This window comes from Taeniopygia guttata, chromosome 2 (assembly GCF_048771995.1).
Source record: "Taeniopygia guttata chromosome 2, bTaeGut7.mat, whole genome shotgun sequence".
NCBI lineage: Eukaryota > Metazoa > Chordata > Aves > Passeriformes > Estrildidae > Taeniopygia > Taeniopygia guttata.
In genome coordinates this window covers 29,544,232-29,564,750 of record NC_133026.1, presented here as the reverse complement: position 1 = coordinate 29,564,750, position 20,519 = coordinate 29,544,232, and the positions used below count along the sequence as shown (strand labels likewise).

The window sequence follows — 20,519 nt, the reverse complement described above, 5'->3', positions numbered from 1 at the left end:
CTGGAAATACAGAGAATATTTGGTTGCTTTAGTTTTAAGCACAGAGTGAACACATGAATAAATTAAAATAGTTTAAAGAAAAACAGAGGAAATCTGATCTTCTCTACCTAATGTTGGTTTAAGTCTTTGATTATGATTATATAAACAGAAAGTTGTAAAAAAACACGTTTACCTCCTTAATTGGGCATTCCTGAGAGAGACGTTCTTGTAGTTCTTTTTGAAGTTCTTTACGAGTCCCCAGTGACTGCTGAACTCTAAGGAAATCCGAGAGTTCTTTCAGACCTGCTTCAGTAAAATACTTGGCAAAATGGTCCACATTTTGCCGGTTGGCCGGAAATAGTTCCTAAAAAGACAGGAATGCTCTCTGTTAAATAACCAACTATGACTCTTGACAGAATGGAAAGAACATTTCTTAAGAATGAACTGTGGGAATAACCTGTTACTTCACTTAAAACACTGCTTGTATCCACACTTGAAAAGTCAACACTTCATTCATATTGCAGTGTTTCACTGTAGTGGAGGGAAAAAATGATGTCCAGTTATGCAAATAAGCTAACACTCACTCCATGTGAAGTGCATGTACTTAGGAATAGCCATGAGCCAAACGTTGCTCAAAGCAGTTCTAAGAGTAACCATACTTTTTCCGGTTTCCTAGTGTCTTGTAGAGAAAGTACAAAGGAATAGATGGCAAAGCCATTCATCATAAGCAAAGTATATTTATCATGCCCTCCCAGCGCATCCACACATTTATCTCTTAAGAAAAATACATTCAAAAAAACATAAGTGGCCTAGGCACCCTGACCTACCACTAATCATTTAACAAAAATCACAAAATTCACTATGTACTGTTAACATTAACTCCTGCAAGCATTTCTAATTAAAAGGCACTGGCAATTTATGGAAGTCCAGCTACTTAGAAAAGTTAAAATTATTCTTAAAAATCACTATAGCAAATGCCCCATCTTGGAAAGCATTCAATGGCATTTGCTTACCATCCATTCTCGGTGTCTTAATGATCTGTGGGATGGATAACACTTTTTTTAAAAAAAGAAGCTGGGGACTTTCCATCTATTTACTTACTGACTAATTAAATTAAGAAACTTTCATGAAGGCATCTATGCTAGGCAATATCATCTGATACTTTACAGTTGTTTAATAGAGCAGAGTAATGAGAGCCAACAGCTGAAAGTTTAAGCCAGTCAAGCTTGAAATAAAAATAAGATGCAGTTTTCTTCCCTGCCCTCCCTGCACAATAAACAGTGTAATTAGCCCCTTTCCCACTTAATGACAGATTATTTAGGACTAGGACAATTAAAATCAAGTACAAATTGAAGAGCTGGAGGGGCATGGGACGATCCTTACTTTTGAAAGATACTTGCTTAATTATATATTATTGAGGTAGAAACAGGAAATACTGCTGAGTCTCCAGGCACTGCTACACAGGATGTGTATTTGAGTGCATTATCACAGCAGCCACCTTTCTGAAGGATAAAAAAACCCCAAACGATCTTCAGAAAGACACTGGGGAAAAATGAAATTGCTACATATTCATATATTCTCTGAATATCTTGCTACAAACCCATAACCTGTATCTTGCTACAGGTTTTGAGTCCTAAGGCTGAAAGCCTTCTGCACTGTACCTCCTAGGTCTGCTGCCACCACTGCAGGACCACTTTTGCTACCTAGATGGCTACTGCTGCAGAACATTAGCTTACTATTCGTTTACTATACTATTTAAACACTGCTGCTTCAGAATCTTACATTCAAATCTAACTCCTTATATGTTATGTACCATTTGCAAAAGGAAAACATATTTAAAGAAATAGAGCTGCTCATGCCCATCTGCTGGTATGTTTTGTTAGCAGTGGTTAGGAAAAAACCCCATTTATTTAATTCCCAAACCCCATATATACAGTCTTTCAGAAGGCATCTGACTACAGGAAAACTAGAGACAGAATGTAAAAACATGTGATACTTAATATTCCTGAACCTGTATCAGTGCTACAGCCATAACAATACTGCTGTGTTTCAAAACATTTTAGAAACGCTAACAGAGTCTGAGGGGGAGTTAACATGCTTACAGCAAACTGCCATCTGCATTTCATTTCCTTCCTTTTCCCTGGGAGAGATAAAGATTATTGAAAATATATTGTACTTACTAGCAATCTCTTATCGAGGTTGGCTTTTCTTAAAGCAGAGGTAACAGAATTGGCATCTTTCTCTGCCATCCATGCTTTAAAAAGCTTCACAGCGAAAGAGGCTGCAATCCCTATTAGAGGAAAGCACAAAACATGTTTCAGCAATTTTCAACATAAATTAGAGCCGGCTATAGGAAGTACAAGGTTACAAAAAAGTTACAAGACTGTGGAATGAAAATACATTTATGACAATAGAAACAAACACATAGAGCTGAAATGCCTATTTTCCTCTAATGCAAAATCAGTTTTCTGAATTATGCTAGATTGTTTGAAAATCTTTTCATTTGGTATTGCCCATCTCCATTCAGTTGTTCAAAGATTTTCTTTGCAATTATTTTTCCTACATTCCCAATTCACAGACTGAGTACAATGCAAGAGGAAAAACTATGCATTAAATGGATAGGAAACAAAGGCACAAAGCAATAAAAGATAATCAAGAACAAGAACTAAAAAAACATGTATTCAAATGTTTTTTTAGCAAATCCTGGAATAGGGTTAAATAACTTTGCAACTTCAAGGTGACTGATTGTTCCTCCTAGGAGGTATTTAATAGCCAGTTGTACCAGGCACAAACACTAGTTTAAGCCCACACCTCCTATTTCCTAGAGCTGCACCACCATCACGACTGCTCCAGATTCTCCACTGCAAGTGCAGGGAGCTGAAGGAAGCTGAAAAGGTCTTGGAGATGGAGCTCATCCTTGAGGAAGGTTGCCTGTAGGTCAGTTATGCTTCTCCATACTACACTCATACCAGCATCAGGGCTACTGAAGGCAGTGACAATGGTAATGCATAAGGAAAAGCACAATCCTACAGCTGGGTACTGTAGTTTTCTGTCTCACCTCCCGATAGCACAGAAGCTCTTAGAGCTACATGGGACCTATTGGTGAGAAGGAGCTTCATCACTCTTAGCTACTTTATAGATAGGTATTAATTATTTTTATTTCTAGGACACTTTGACTAAATGAGTCACCAAACAAGAACTGAAGAGACTGTCCCCAGACCACTCTAAAGTTCATTGACAGACTTTACACATCTTGACTTATGGCAGTTTTGGCAAGCTTATTTCAGGAGCTTAGTCATAAGACGTGATCCTTAGAGAAATACTGTACAGAATCAGGGATGCACCATGCCAGGCCAAGAGAGGCCTGCAAATACTTCTTTGGGCTTGTTTTACATGTTGGACATGATGCAGCAATCCTAAGTGCTGCAAGCTGACTAACTAAGATTAACAAAGCCTGGTCAACCAGTAGGTGACTTAAGCATAACTTCCACTGCAAACACACTTCAGCATATCATGCGCTTATGTGCTCAATACCAAAATTGAATGTAATGGCCTCTGTCACCAATCATTATCATATCGTACCCATTTTTCCTAGTTTTAGCTTAAAACAAAACAAAATAAGTTTTATGCCAGTATCAGAGAGTGTGCTGTTTTCAGCTGGGGTAGAGTTAATTTTTTCACAGTGGCTGTATGGGGCTTTATTTTGGATTTGTGCTGAACACTGGTTTGATAATACAGATATGTTTTTATTATTGCTGACCAGGGCTTCCAAAGAGCCAAAGAGCCTTTTCTGCTTTTCCAACTGCTATGCTGGCAAGGAAGTTGGGAGGAGACACAGCTGGGACAGATGACCCCAACAACCACAGGGATATTTCAGACTATATGACATCATGCTAGGTATATGAAGTGGGGAGAAGAAGCAAGAAGGGAGGAACATTTTAAGAGTCTTCCTAAGTACCTGTTACATGTGATGGCACCCTGCTCTCCTGGAGGTGACTGAACACCTGTCTGTGGGAAGCAATGAACTAATTCCTTGTTTTGCTTTCTGTGTGTGCAACTTTTGCTTTTCCCATTAAACAGTCTTTATCTCAACCCATGAGTTCTCCAGATTTTACTCCTCCCATTCTCTCCTTGATCCCGCTGGTGTGGGAGTGAGCGATCAGCTGTGTGTGGGGCTTGACTGCTGGCTGGGATTACACCATGACAGGGGGAGGTTGTTGTAGGGCTTCACTACCCACATATTTTCAAACTTACTTCTCATTTACAGTCCAAATTTATCATTAGCCTGTTCCTATACTCTGTACACGTGCTTTCATTCTTTTCCTTTAAACAGCTCTTCTCTTTTTGCTTGCTTCATTCTTTCCCCCCTTATTTGCAGAAAGTAATTTCAGTCATTTATTTTACTGACTAACCCCATTAGCTGCTCTTTGCATTTGAATTACTTTGCCAGCACAGGGGACAAGAAGGGTACACTTAACCCTGGCAAGATTCCACCACCACCTAGACCTTTCTCTGTCTCTACTCCAAGTATGTCAGCAATCCATGAAATAATATTTTGTTTTCCAACTATATAAACAGTAAAAGTAGCAACAACACTGAAATGAGGTAATCTAAAAATAAATTAGCTATTTGCACTCAAACTTGACAAATCTCCTGTCCACACAATCTACACTTATCTCACTTTCAGCCATTTCTTAGCCAATGTTACAAGACCCATGCTGATCAACAAGTCCCTCAGCTCACCTGTTTCCTCATGTATTTTAACCTCACCTGCCTACAGCATTGGTTTTTTGTAAATCAAAGAAATCTTTGAGTTTATTCATGTATGAGCTACTTGTTTTGCTTTGCTTTGATCCCCATTTTTAAACTATCTTTGCATCTTCAATTATTCTTGCATAAAATATCTACCCCAGGACACTGACTGAAAAATCTTTCCTCAAATGCTGTCATGGATGTATTTTTAATAAATATAAACCAAGAACTAAAAGTATATGTAAGCTCTGACAAAAGTTCAGGGCTCCTAGAAATATAAGTTCATAATGCAAATGTAAGTTCATAAAGCAACTAAGAATCGTATTCTTAAAATGCTAAATTTAAAATATAACAATTTCCATGATTTTTAAAAATTTGGGTTTTCCAATGTCTTTTGTCTTCCCATAACTAGAAGACTTTCATTTAAACGCATTGCAGACAATCATCCTAAAAACATGGATTAGTGCTTTTGTTTGAGATTTTTGCTAGTTTAATTCTGATTTCAAAAGTCATGAGTGATGACAGAGCAAAGCTGCAGCTGTGCCTTTTCTTTCTGCAGCATTTAGAAAACAAATGCAATGGTTAGCATGCTGCAAATGAGAACATGAAGTTAGAATCATTTTTTAAAAATGAAAATTAGAATACATTTTAGCTTTTTAGCTAATATATAATTCTTTAACAAAACCAAAAAAAGGTCATGAAAACTGTTCAACTCTACCACTACATTTGCAATCATGCCAGGTAGTCAGAACTGTCAGAGAAAGAAATTGTTGAGGAAGCAGTTGTATAATCAGGACTCCAAGGTACATGGCTATAAATATATAACAAAAATCCTTAAATAAAGTAATTTCAAAAAGGCACCTTAAGACTGAAAGAACTCGTTTACTCATCATATAATAAACACAAAATCATGAGAAAGTTTATCAGTCACTGATCACTACCAGTATGAAGGCAAAATGAGGGACTAATTTTTGTTCTGCAATATCCCATTGGCCTACATGTGATCTGCCTCACTTCTCACTCACAAGATATTAGCAACACTTGAAGAAATGCCAGACTTATCTCAGGAAGAGATATTATACTTCACTCCTTTACAGTACCACAATAATACATGAATCCTACAATTTTGCATACACAAGTATGACTTCCAAAAAACCATAAGTCCTTTAGGGTTTATTTTTGTTTTGTGGCTTTTTTCTGTCTGATTTGCCTCTTACAAGATTTCACAAAGTATGTTGGGCACTGCTGTCTGTTTATGCTTCTGCTTTAAAATACTGATTCTGTTGTACATTCACAACTTTCCAATTTCCATTTTATTGCAACATATATAATGCATTGCAACAAAATACATCTCCTATAAAAAAGCTAAGATAGGAAAAAAGATATGGAAAATTACCTTCTTTGACTATATTGTCAGTGAAGAGGCTTGTTAAAATTGTAGCAGGAAGAGTCCCATTGGCTAAGAGGATGCCAGAAAGCATTGCCAGTTTTGTCTGCTCCGTCTCAGTAAAGGCTTTAAGAAACAACAGGAGCTGTGGGCCAGACAAGAAAAGAAAAAAATATTTATTTGAGGCACAGGAGGACAACAGGCAGAAAGGAATATTATCGGTTTTATTTCTTATTTCTTGGGAAATCTCAATACAAATTACAGCAATCACAACAAAATCTACCCAGAAGCATGACAGTGACATTTCACTGATCCCTTGTAATTTCACTTTCTCTAAGAACACAAGACAAGTACCTGAAGGGAGTCTGCAAAAAAAGATGTAGAGAGACTATTTATAAGAGCAGGTACTGACAGCAAGAGGGGGAATGGCTTCCAACTGAAACAAAGCTCATTTAAATTAGATATTAGCAATAAATCTTTACTGTGAGGGTGGCAAGGCTTTGGGATAGGTTGCCAGAGAAGATGTAGATGCCCCATCCCTGGCAGTGTTCAAGACCATGTTGGATGGAGCTGAGCAACCTGGTCTAGTAAAATGTGTCCCTGCCCGTAGAAGGGGGTTTGGAGCTAGATGGTCTTTAAGGTCCAAAGCCATTCCATGATGCTTTAAGGTCCAGCCTAAGCCATTCTGTGATTCTGTGGGGAATATGACTTTAGTCTGGAATAAAAGACCTGTCTTCTCCTGCATGTGTAAAGATAAAAGTACTTGGCACAGGCTTGAGACACACAGAAACTACAGGATCACAGACAAGAGCCTGCCTCTTCACATCTTCAGACTTCCAGCTAAGCCACAGAGTTGCACTTTGTTTTCTAGTTTTTAAAAACTATTGCTGATGCAAACAATAAAAAGGATGGGAAAACGTCCTGGTTTTCTTTTAGGGAAGGGGACACAGCACAATTACAACAGATTCTTCTACTGGCTAAAATAATAATTATATTTCAAGATCAGACACTACTGATAAAGCCAACACAGTACAGACAGGAACACAGGCAGATTTAAGACCTTGCCATTCCTAGTACTAATTACAAGGGAAAAAAAATTTGAGAAAAAATTACAAATCTCATCAGCTTGGAAGATCTGAACTACATATACACCTTTTAAATCTAAAACTGGCAATTAAGTATTTTTAAAATCTTAATTTCATATGTTAAAATTATTGACTTGAGAGCATATTGAGGAGTACATTATGCCCTTTTTCCTTCATATCAGAAAAAAAAAAAGCCATGCAGAATCAGGTTTTGTCAATGGCATTACTGTTAACAATAATGTTTTCTTAATGTATTGTTAGTGATCACAATATGGGTGATGGGGAAAAAAAAAAAGAGGTGAGACATTAAAGGACAGCTTCATTCAATGCAAAAAGCTGCTGATTCCATGAGATGCTAGCTTACAAATTTACCATTGCCACAGAAGAAGGGAAAAAAAGAGATTACTGCAGATACAATTTTCTGCAGTCAAAAAGAATACTCTTTTTTCTTCATAAGGAAGAACAAATGGCACCCCTCCAAAAGGATGTCCTGATCTTCTGCTGTCAGGACACCCTTTTTTATTTTCTACATGAGCAACAAATGCAGTTAAAGCAAAACAGTTTGTTTTGATAGAAAATTCTCACCAGGTTTCCACCATTAGGGTATTTCTTAATTATCAGATTCTACCCATACAAAGGGACAGAATATGACACATGTCCCTGTCCTTGTTTGTTACCATGGACAGTGAGAGATCTTCTCTGAGATATCCAAGCAGTTTATCAACAAATGTAAAACTTTTAAATGCAGTGATGTTTTAAAAATCCAGGTAACTAAAGAAGTTATTAAATCTCATGCAGTGTTTTATGAATAGTTCTGCTCTGCATCAGTGAACAGAACTGAAAAAAATCCTCATTCATACGGTAGTACTTACAAAAAAACATCAGCTTTAAATTACAGCTTACACAGGACTGAATGACTCAGCCACAGACAAATCACTTGGAATTTTTTTCAGTGGGCTTCAGCCAAATGACTGCAACATACACTTTTAGCTTAAAAGAACAATTATGAAACTACCACATCTCAAGGTGTAATTTTATTTCAGCAAACTGTGACTCAACCACAAAATGCGTGAAAATTCGGGATGCAGAAGAATGGAGTTACTATTTCTAAATACATGACTGAGAAACAAGTGGTGTGCTGTATTTCCAAATGCAGCAACTAACTGGTGTGTATAATGGTGTAGGCAAAGGAACTCCAGGGCCACATTTAATGGAAAACAGAACATTCTTACAGAATTTTAATATAATCCTAGTGTAAACTGGAAGCCTGTGGATTTAAAGCTTTCTTTATACAAGCTTTATCAATAATACTGTACTAAAAAGAGATCTGCACAAGAAAAAAAAAATCAGAATTAGACCTGTTTCCTGGAAGTGCTGAAACTGTTAATAAAGAGAAAACAGCTTGAGATTTGTGTACTCCACTTAAATTTTTTTTCTTTTTCTTCTAAAAAAACCAATAGATTAGGATTTTTATTAGAAAGCGGCCACACTGACCACTTTAACATAACAGGTTTTGATATACTTCTGAGTTCCAACCTCCAACCTCCATCCATTACATCAGTAATTTGTAGATCATGAACAGTTACACCCATTCATGTCAAATTCTGTTTTAAACAGAACCTTTATCTTCTACACATCCCTTGCTACTTAAAGTATTGTTGGCGCTAGTTGTCTAATTTTTGTTTTGCCAATATTTTTCAAAAGCAGCTCAAACCTAGACTTACCCTTTTCTGCTGCTTAAGAATACTATTCTATACTTTCCAGCAGTTGTGAAACATAGTTCAGGGGGAGACTAAGCGATAGGAAAACTCAAATCTTTCATAAATCCATTTTAAAAACCATGAAACAGAACTTAAATTTCAGTTCAAAGTTGTTACTTCAGATTTTTACTGCTGATTAATTTAAGCACTCTTCTTTTAGCATCGCAATTACAAACCTCAGTAGCGAAGTCACAAAATGTCCAAGACACTTCAGAATAGTTCCCAACCACCCACAGAACATTCTCCAAGCTAATGCTTCCCTGCTGTTAGCCAAGCACAGACATTACTGCTTTCATTAGATACAAACTGATTCCAGGCATAAAAAGGGCAGCTCCGGCTCATTAATTTGTATTTCTGTGATATCTATAAGAACTCCCAACTATATAAGCAGAAATTCAGAATACCTAATAAGCATAAGACCAGGCCTCATGTGATGTTCCATGTTGTTCTTGTCATTAAAGAAAAAGTCTTTTAAGTACAATTTCTGGGCATAGAAGATGCGCACAAATAAACACATTCATAGAACATTAAAATGCACACAAGAAAAACAAGTGCTTCTGATCACCTCTTGTGAGCCAGAAATTTTAAATGGTGAAAATTAAGGAACTTTACCCACACAGGGAGCATAATGTCTTTTTATGTCTTCATTATCTGAACTGGTCTGTTGCTAACAGTTTGTCACATCTGCAGACAGCTGAATTGTCAGCAATGGAGAAGGCAGCTAATATAGCAACAGATATCTGCTGACTGAGTCCTGCCTTTCATTCAGCTGACTTAAAGCATTTCTACTCACTCCCTATTCAATCGCAGCATGCTATTCTCCTCTTATTTCCTAATATCTGGCTTAATTTACAGTTCTTTCATTAGGAAAATAGGAACGCAAATAGTGGACGTCACAACATCTGCCAGGACTTGACATCCTCTTATGACTCAGTAATATTTACCACTGTGAAGACCAAAAAAATTATCTGTACTTTATCCCAATTGTAATATTAAAAAGTTTATATAGAAGATTACCTAAACATGCAAACATACTAGACAGATAGACAATAACTGCATTCTTCATCCAAGGAAATACATATGTAGAGAAAGAAGAACACAAGTTTGAAACTTAGAATTTTACTGAAATTATTGCAAAATGTTACGGGCCTATGCCAGTACATTGGGCCATGCTCATATGAACTTAAAAGTGCCTACATGAAAACACAGCAAGTGAGCAATGCATCTAAACATTGTCTGTTAAAACTACTTGCACAAACTAACTTATATGTAAAACTTCAGATATATAGTTTGCTTATGCCATTAGACAAATGAGTAACTGGCAATTTTAATGAGAGAGAGGTAAGAAATAAAATAACTGAACGCTAGAAGCAGACAAAGAGAGGAAAGATGGTAGAAAATAATGTCCTAATGAGAAAGTCATGATCTAGAAAACATAAACCAACTACTTGTGCAAATACTGCTATCTAAGATAAGCTCTCTTGAAAGAAAAGTCCCACTGACAGCATCTGCTTCTTTAGCGTGAAACTGCTGGTATCGCCTTGATTTTTTTGGCATGCCTTTTTCTATGAGAAGAGCTAATTTCCCCCCAAGTGGTCTATCTGCCTAATGAGTCTGCCAGAAACATCACTTTCATTGCTGGGACAGTGACCCACAAAAAAATGTCAACAAGTCACTCGCTTACAATATCTAACCACCAACTAACTTGCAGCCATCTTTGGGCTAGCAGAAACAACTTCTGGAAATACAAATGTGTCTATCTTCTGGACCTCCATGGGCAGCTACTCCTGTATAAATTATACCATGCAGGGATTAAAGGATGAAGTGGTTAAAAACCCTGCAGCCTCATAAGTGAGAAAACAGCCACTTTGCGGATTCACACAAGCAGAGGGAGGGAGAAGGTAAGCAAAAGGCACCTACAAGTAGTCCTTAAGGGTTTTAAGGGCAATGGCAGTGGAGGTGCCATAGTCTTATCTTGTTACTAAGAGTGCAAAGTGAATTTTTGGAAGCTTAAGAGGATGCAAAGCCAAGCAAGTTACAGAAATGAGCAGAGGCAGCTTCAATTGACATGCCATTTGCTTAATATGCTGAGCACTCTCTGAAACTTGAATGCTGTGAGTCAGCGCTTCTCATGTCAGTGATTACAGTAATTAACAGCAGGAACATTAGATTTATGTGGGGATAGAGGTAAATTTAGGTCTTTAGAATGATGTACTGAGTAATCAGCACCAGTTGATAGGCATGCTGGCCACAAGTGTAAAAATAATTTCCTGTATGCGCAAGAATGTATAAATCAAAGCCAAATTAATTCAGGCACAAGAAGTGCTGGTGAGGTACCAAGCTCCAAATGTGCCCTCATTTGACCCTTGCAGCAACCTTTCTAATGTTTATATAATATGGAAACACATTTTTATGTTTAACAAACATGATACTTTAGTCATGGGACAGGTTTTGCTACTACCAGCATGCCTGTTAAGTTACAGGACAGTACAGTGATTATTACTTATTCAGGCCATTAGAAAAAGATATTTAGATCTGTTACTAGGGTCTCAAAATAGACAAAATAAATCTATATGTTGTTTTTCAAACATTTTTACCCTGGCTTTTCCTGTCTCCTTAGAATTCAGTATCACAAAACAAAACAGCATTCACAAATAGCCACTACAGTCTAAGAGGCAAATCCTGAGCACTCTGCCACTGGTGAGGACTGTCTCTTACACACATATGTGGCCCCAAATACAAAAAACTTGTGGTTAGGATTCATTCCACAGTGCAGGAGTGGTTTAATGCTCTTACACCAAGAGACATTCTGCATAGCAGATTTGCATTTATTTTTTGGAAAAAAACAGAGAGATGCTCTATTTGCAGGACACTAATACCACTTCTCATTAAGAGGAATACCCCAAACTGTATCAAAATTTTGCACAAAAAAAGTCTGGAATAAGAAAGTGAGTTTGGTTAGAGCAACCAAAGGAATCATTAATTCATAAACACGCTACATCAAGTGCTTCCTGCAGTATTCCCACAGAGCTGAATTAGCAGAGTAAAGCTGCCTCCTGTAGATTCCATCCTCTCTTCCAGTAGAGCTAAATAAAACACCTAGAAGCATCACATTGGTACATATACAATTATATTAGAAATATAGTAAAAACATTATCATTCCAGTAAAGACTGCCATCAACATTACCTTCTTGATTTCATCTTCAAATGCTTTCTCCAGATATTTGTATCTCCTGATAAGCTTATTGAAGACCTAAAGATAAACACAGATTAACTTAAAATGCGTAACAATTACAGCCACCTTTCTTTAAAAAAAAAGTAAAGGAAAATAAGCAGCTTTCAGAATGATATTTCTCTAGTGTTGTCTGCCCCATGGAGAGCACAAAACATCCTTCTCTCAATTTTGTGATTCTTGCTTCATAGAGCAATGGTTGAACGGCAGAATTTACTGCAGTTTGAATATTTTCATATTTTTCAATTTTTTTTCCCTTCTCCGCTTTTCACCCTACCCATAGATAAAAGCAAGGGAGAGGAGGAGAAACAGGGTAACTGCACCCTTCCCACAGTAATGCAGCCCAGCTGTAGCTCCCAGCTGTAGGCTGATGGAGTAAGGATGCTGGGCATCTTCAATAGATGCAATATCTTGGCAATTCAACTACATAAATGTTTACAACAAAACACACTACTGTCAGAGAAAGAGGAAGAACATTTGCCAAAGCTTCTAAAACAATTATATTATTGGTATCACTTGTTCTCTAGTTTTGACCATTTGTTTCCCATCATGTGACCACAGACTATGAAACTAGAAGCAGCACAGGTGCAGAGTTCATTCAAGGTGAAGAAGGAAGAGGTAAGAAATTAAATTAAACAAATCATCGCTCGCACTGCTGTAAAAAGGCACAAAGCATATGACTCACTGTCACAGGTAAAAAGCTTTATGTGGGGAACAAATGACATTATTGCCACACTGGATGGGGGAGGAAGGAAAATTTGGTTTAGAAAGCTTCAATTCACTTTCCGTAATATAAAATACATCCAAACATGCTAACTTGTAGTATTTTGGCTCAGAAAAAGTGTAAAATCAAGTGTGGCCACACTCAAAAGTAGAGAACACACAGAATCCTAATAAAATAAGATAGAAGATGAAAATGTAAGATTCTTGTTAATATTCCCAAATAAAATTCTGCATATTTTTTAAGTCTCTGTAAATGACAGAATCGTGACATATGCAAATAATCCACTAAAATATCAATATTAATTTAAGTCTTTTGACTTGAAGAATTTTCACTTTTAATTGTTTCCATAACTAAATCCACAAAAAACCCAGCCACACTACCTGGGAGACAGAGTAATAAATTACCTTCTAGGCATCTTCTAGATAAAAAAAAATCTAAATACTATTTTTGACTAACCTCACATTTTCATAATACAGTAAAAGCTCTATTTTTCATTATAAATGAAAAAATTGCAAGGTCAATAAAAAGACATCTCTTCAGGCAATAATTACAAAATGTTGAATTATTTTGCTGGCTTTTGGTTTGAAGGGCAGCAAATCCATTGAAAATTCCACTCCTGCAAATCCTGAAGCAAAGCCTTACTTTCAATTTTTCAATATGAAATATTTTACTTCAAATTTTTCCTTGGAGGACTAGAACTGATAATTTTTGTTCAAAAGATCATTAAAATATTAAAATTCAAGAAGACCGAATCAATGCCTTTACTGATAACAGAGATTTCCCTGAAGCCAAATACCCTGTTTTCAAGAGATGATAAAGCTGACACATGAGAAATATTGACTTCCTTTCCAAAAATAAGTAATTTAACTAATCTAGATTTTTAAAGGTGTTTTTTAAAGGAGCTTTCTGCTATGAAGAAAATATATTTTACCAATGTAGATTTTTATTCCAGCAGTCTTTGAATCAGCTATGGACCTCTCCGGGAACTTATCACCCTAAACACCTTAGCAGGAACACCAGCTTTTATGCTTTTAGTTGCTGTCTCCAGCATTCCAATAATACCCAGCAATTTAAAAAGATAAATACATACTTAATTAGCAATAGGGTTTTGACATATGGGAGTTGCAAGGGTATTACATTTTTATACAATCCTACTGGTATCCAGAAATGCATGGTGGCTTTGAACTTTCCATAGAATTCATACTGTAATTTCTCATATAATTACTACCTTCCATTATGGGGTTATGCAAAGTTAGTTTCTTTTCAAGAATGTTTTATAGTTCACTGGCTTTTTGTATTAATTTCACACAGGCGTATTTATGCAAGACTTATTCCTGCAAGAAATTATACATCACATATGTAGGAGAAATGAAAGCTCTTGGAATATGTGCCCAACTCCTAACTAGTTATGCAACTAAAGTTTGGAGGCGTGAGCTTTATATTTTTTGTCATTCATATACTTCATAGAATTGTTTAGGTTGGAAAAAACCTTTAAGACCATGGAGTCCAACTGTTAACCCAGCAACGCCAAGTGCCACTAAACCATGGCCCTAGGCTACCGTGTCTACAGATCTCTTAATATCTCCAAGACTGGTGACTCCACCATTTCCCTCGGCAGTCCACTACACTTTTGACAATTCTTTCCGTGAATAAATTTTTCCTACTATCCATCTAAACCTCACCTGGCACACCTTGAGGCCATCTCCTCTCATCCTGTCACTTGATATGTGTGAGAAGAGACTGACCCCCACCTGGCTACAGCCTCCTTTCAGGGAATTGTAGAGAGTGACAAAGTTTCCCCTGAGCCTCCTTTTCTCCAGGCTAAGCACTCCCAGCTCCATCACAAGGCTTGTGCTCCAGACCTTCCCCAGCTCCACTGCCCTTCTCTGAACACTCCCCAGCACCTCAATGTCTTTCTTGTAGTGAGGCCCCAAAAATGAACACCGGATTTGAGCTGTGGCCTCACCAGTGCTGAGTACAGGGGGATGTACACTGCCCTGGTCCTGCTGGCCACACCACTGCTTATAAAAGCTGAATTTCTGATACAGTGCATGTGTTTCTTAAAATATGGTCATATAAATATTTCAGTCTGCACACAAAAAAGGTCAACAAAATTAGTAAGGGTGGTTCCTAGAAATAGACTCAACCAATGGTGGACTGTGATAAGCAAGACTGCTTTTTGTAAAGAAAGCATTGACACCTGTGATCAGATTATCTCAGACATCCTATTTTCTTACCTAAAATGTGTATGTTAGGGCAGATTAATGATTAACAGGATTTTCAATTGGTCTGTAGCTAGCCTAGTGCAGCCTAGACAGACTGCAGATGTTCCATTATAATCCCTTTTGACACGTAAATGGAAAACAGTAATCAGCTGCGCCTTTACTGACCTGAGCATAATTTCGGATGGCATCATGATCTTCATCTGCAAAAAATACACAGTGGTTGGTCATCTTGGTCTTGTCATTGTCATCTATGCGTGTGCCTCCAGGAGCTGTAAGAAAGGAGGAAAAAAAGGCAAGGAATTATTTCTTACTTTAAAGAATGTAAGATTTAATAAGTAAGTCCAGTAAGTCTTGCATTAATATCACAGAGGCAAAAGGCCACAGTAACAGCTGGGGAGAGGGAGAAATAGAGACAGACCAAACTTTGCTAAGACGTGGTGGCACCTGACAGAAGGAACACCTGGCTGATATGCTGCACTGTAGATCACACAGTCCTCATAGGACTGAGTGATTCAGCTCACCCTAAGGAATTCCTAAGGAATCTCAGCTGGTCTTGAGAGCACTGAGAGTGATCAAACAAGTATGGGTTGGAGCACAACCCTTACACATTATTTTAATTCTTACTTTAAACACCATAATAATGTAAATCCTTCCCAAAGAGAAAAGTATTAGCACTGTGTTAGTAATCTGAGTACTTGGACCATCCTGCTAACCCCTCTAATACTTACCAAGCTCATGTAAACATTCAAAACACTGGCTTATTTTGTTGAGAGTTTTTTTTTTCCCTAGGTACTTCCACTAGCTGCTGTTCCCTGCATTACCTCAAATCTTACAAAAACATCTTTTCTTCTTACATACCAAAGAGCAGGAAGCAGGAGTCAAAGCAATGTGACCAGTAAAAGCAGATAACTTACTCAAAATGAAGAGAAAAGTAAAAAGCATGTTTTTGCCAGAAGCTGCCACTGATACCTGACAGAAATGTCCCATGAACATGCACAAAGCACACCTCATTATCCTTCACTTCTCTGAGCTACCTTTTGTTGCAACATCTACAAAGCAAGATTTGCAGCAGCTCTTAACCTGGAGTGCACCTTTTTATGCTAATAAATCCTTCCGTTTCCCCTAGTTAGCACCTCTCATTCTCTTCGCTGTTGCAATTATATGCTGGTTTAGCTCAGACTTAAGGGTTCTCAGAGCAGTATCCAGAAAGTACTGGGGTGTTACTGTATGACAAACAACAAATAGTGCTATGATATGAGATGCAAGCAGTGAAATTGTAATACAGGCTATAATTTCCACTGTAGAGGAAGACAGCATCTTCAAAGAAGCAAGCAAGGCTAATCATCAAAATTCTCTGTCAGATATTCTGCAGGTACCTAACATGCTGCCAGCTACCAAAATATCAAAGAGTGTGTCAGCATAGCGGCGATAATCAAGCCGTGAGCCTGCTGCATCCAGAAACTTGGCTATAGCCTCCAGGTCATTCCCAGCTTCATTGAGGCCTTGGACAATTGTATCCCTGAAGACTGTGGGTTCAAATTTCTCCTTTTCATCTGAAACAGAGAGAAAGAAGGAGAAGGAGAGAGAGGGTGAGTGTCAGTTTTAAAAATTGTTAAAATCCTGTATCAGTCAGCAATTGAAAGGACCACGGCACCTAAAATACTCTTCTCATTCTGGTCAACACACCATAAATTTGTTTAGCTTGTATAATTTCTGGAAATTCTGCAGTGGTTACCCTTGCTTCCCCTCTCCTCATCATCTCCCAACAGCAAAACACACATAAACATATGGAATAAATAAACTGAGGAAAAGCAACTATTGTTTTCAAACTTCATACTCTTCTCTTGCTCTGAGAGCAGAATAAAGGAAATGCTAAACTATGAGTACATAATCCCACTGTATGAACATTTCACTTTTCATCTCTTACTGTTTTTCTTTTAATAACTATGGTTACATAACTAATATGTTTTCAAAAAGAGTCTTCAGGAAAAATAGGTGATTGAGTTATTAATAAAACTAGTTTTTGAATAAACATTTAAGGCAACACAATGCAACCAAGAATTTATATTTTATATTCACAGACCTAAGCAGCTGTAGGAACACAGCACACACATGGCATTTTCCACAGCAGTCCCTTGTTGAATTCAATTAAGGCACAGCCTGACCCCCAATACCCCTGTGTCAAGGTCATTAGTCACAACAGAAACAACTGCAACCTCCAGATAACTCTTATGTAGATTTAGCCATACCTCCTGCTGCCTTTTTGCCCACACAGTTAACAGCTTACCGTGGCCACTTGAAGCTTCTTTAAAAACCTCGCTTTTATAAAATGGCACAAATAAAATGCCTGTTACTGTTAAAATAACTTTGAATTTCAGAAACAAAATTGCAAGCTGTTCTGTGCACTCATACACAGGGTTGTTATCACCTGCTGACACAAATACTGATACAAGTTCTTGAAAAACTGGAAAATATCCAGAGGATCAATCCATAGACTTTTACTTACTAAGATACTTGAGCATTGGTTACATTTCTACACAGGGTTGTTATCACCTGCTGACACAAATACTGATACAAGTTCTTGAAAAACTGGAAAATATCCAGCGGATCAATCCATAGACTTTTACTTACTAAGATACTTGAGCATTGGTTACATTTCTGTCCAAACATGTGCTAATGCAGTCTGAAACACGCCAGCTGTAACTCTTGCAGACTTTTTGTGAGAAGCTCTGGACTTTAAGCATCCTCTGGCTGCATGAGTAGCTTCTGTTCCTCGCTATTCATAGTGCAGCTTTTCATCCCAGGCCTTAAACAAGAGACCTTGCTTTTTAACAGCCTCTCTTCCCTAATCTCGTCCTTCCTTCCACGTACTTTCATGGCAATTGAATAACTACTTTACAGACAATTTCTACTTCTGATAGCTTTTCTGTATAAGAATACAGAAAAGTTCTCTCTCCTCTACTGCATGTACCTGAGAAGCACTCATTCTAGCACCTTCAGTACCTCACTTGCACATTCTCCTCCACTTCCAAAGGATCCCCTTCTTCCATAACAATTGTACCTGGAAGGCATAAAGCAGTCCCTCCCACTCAGCGTCCCAGGTCACTGGGAAACTCAGGGGATTAGTCCACTTGTCCTTTCAAGGAGCCTGGCAGCACAGAGTCAGCTGCAGTTCAAGCACTAAGCACTGAAAAACTGTAGCATCCCCTGTTTTTCCAGAAAGCCCCTGCTACACTGAGTTTTTTGTGACATTGAATCTACTACGCATCTCCACATGGATTGCTTCCCCATCCCCCAAGTCTGACCTCCTCAGACCAAAACTGAGATAACTCCATGGACACCCATACATATGTTCGAGCAACCATCTGCCCCCAACTCTGGCTCACCCTGAAGTGATGCACACAAACATATGGCAAACCTAAATTCTCCACCACCATGCTCTCACCACCCAATACACTACTCAATAATGTCCCTCCTCCGGACTGCAAATGATTTCTTCCTTGGGAGGTTTTCAGACTCTCAGCCATATTCTCTTGACCTTGGCTGAGATGAAAACAAGGAGTCTGTGTTCTGAGGAACCGCCTCTCCTATCTGCAGGGCACAATCATCAGGGACAAACGAGGTTGAGAGGGGAATTGAAGTAGGTGCCTTTGCTCCAGGGAAATGCCCACAGAGAAGCATACTACTGGAATTCCATCCAAGCCACCAGACCCGTTACCAAAAACTCTGTTGCAGCTCTCCTCCAACTTGAAGTACAAAAACCAACCCAAAACAAAGAACAAAGCAGCCAACCAACCAAGAAACAAACCAGTCTTTTACTGAAATAAGTACTTCAGTGTGTGTACTTCAGGCTATTTTACTTGTGCACAAGAAACAGTTCCACCCATAAACAAGCATCTGAGTGTAATTATTCTCTTTTGGATTGCTAAATAAGTATGAATGATTGGAAGAGTAAAAAAAAATTCAAAATGCTTGATGATACATCAACCAACAAGGAGATAGACTTTTGTTTTAAGAGCTGAAAAAAAATCCTGTTTTCCTTTTTCAAATGTATTTTATCTAAAAATTTAAGATGTTCTCATCTAAACTACAAGGTATAATATGCTTGGTATCATGGGTACACAGTGCTCAGTACAAACACAAATACCATGATTAATATTTCTTAGCTATTTAAAATAGATTCTTCCCCTGCCCCAGAAGTCTTCCTCTCATCTGTAGTACCCTATTATTGCCTTGTCTATCACAACCTAAAAATTCACATAGGAACAGGAGGTGAATTCATTGGATGAAAAACAATTTATAATTTTATTGAAACATTTTCCTAGCAAGCTTATGTATTGAAGAGGAAAATGCTGAAATATTACAAGAGGGTGAGTAAGAAGCCATCACCAACAAGGGGTGAGAGTCTGTTGAGCTGTCAAGTGCATGATTACTAAACAAGCACAGCTCCAATCATGGGCTAGCAGAGGCAGATGTAGCTTGCAGATGTGATGCACACAATACCCACTGCAGCAGTGCTGTACACAGCTTTTTATTTTCAGCATGTTCCTAGATCCTTATTTCCTATCTTTTGCTTCTAAGAAAATCACAAAGTATGTTCATAGTCCTGCCTTAATTTTATCACATCAACAGAAGGCCCACAACTGTAATTCTATGGAAGAAAAAAGATAACATGAAGTAAGAAGAGGGGCCAAACAAGGTAACACAAAGGTGCTAATATTGACTTTTTATTAGATAATTTTCTTATCTCCATAGCTCTAGTTCCATAAACAGAAGTACTGGCCAGACACCAACTACTGCTGACCCTCACTGAAAAAGGAATATTCAACAGGTACAGAGATTATACCAAGAACTGACCAAACTATTTTATTTGCCTAGGTTTATAGGAACTGTGAGATGCCTCCTTCCCTTGGAAGGTTTTTCCCTTAACAGCATCATTTTTTTCTTAAAACCTTTTTAAAGTGATTTGAATGTCTGCCACTACATATGTTGCATGCAAGGCTTATTTCTTTCATTTGGTTAACCAATGTAACTAGAAAGAGATTTACAAGCTCCTCCTCCATGGTTCTCTCTCAAAGATATTTTACACACTAAGCATACTTTCAAACTTTAAATTGAAAAACATTGTTTTATTCTTTTTTGCTCTAACAGCTCAGAAGTTGTTCACAACCTGAGATTAGTTGCAGCTAGCTGACCAGTGACATGTGCAGTTGGTTATATTAGATGCCTGACTGCAGTGTCACACCTTGCTGAGATGGCAGAGCTGCAGGGATCTGCAGAAGGGAAAAAGGAGTATCATGGGACACAAATGGGTAAAAACAAGCAGCTCACTGTCCCCAGCAAGTGCATGTTTCAGACCCTCTATCTGCCTGCCT

At 37.9% G+C, this 20,519-nt stretch overlaps 1 protein-coding gene across 2 annotated transcripts in view; it reads right to left on the bottom strand.

The window, feature by feature from the left end:
- Positions 1 to 20,519, bottom strand: part of BZW2 (basic leucine zipper and W2 domains 2) — a 56,448-nt gene that overhangs the window by 13,195 nt on the left and 22,734 nt on the right. For both annotated transcript variants that reach the window (XM_030264756.4, XM_072925565.1), the window contains 6 exons: positions 16,521 to 16,697; positions 15,310 to 15,413; positions 12,151 to 12,216; positions 6,128 to 6,263; positions 2,160 to 2,269; positions 173 to 343 (listed from right to left, as the gene is read on the bottom strand). In XM_030264756.4, the coding sequence (XP_030120616.4) occupies positions 173 to 343; positions 2,160 to 2,269; positions 6,128 to 6,263; positions 12,151 to 12,216; positions 15,310 to 15,413; positions 16,521 to 16,697 (764 nt within the window). The remainder of the gene's footprint in view (positions 1 to 172; positions 344 to 2,159; positions 2,270 to 6,127; positions 6,264 to 12,150; positions 12,217 to 15,309; positions 15,414 to 16,520; positions 16,698 to 20,519) is intronic.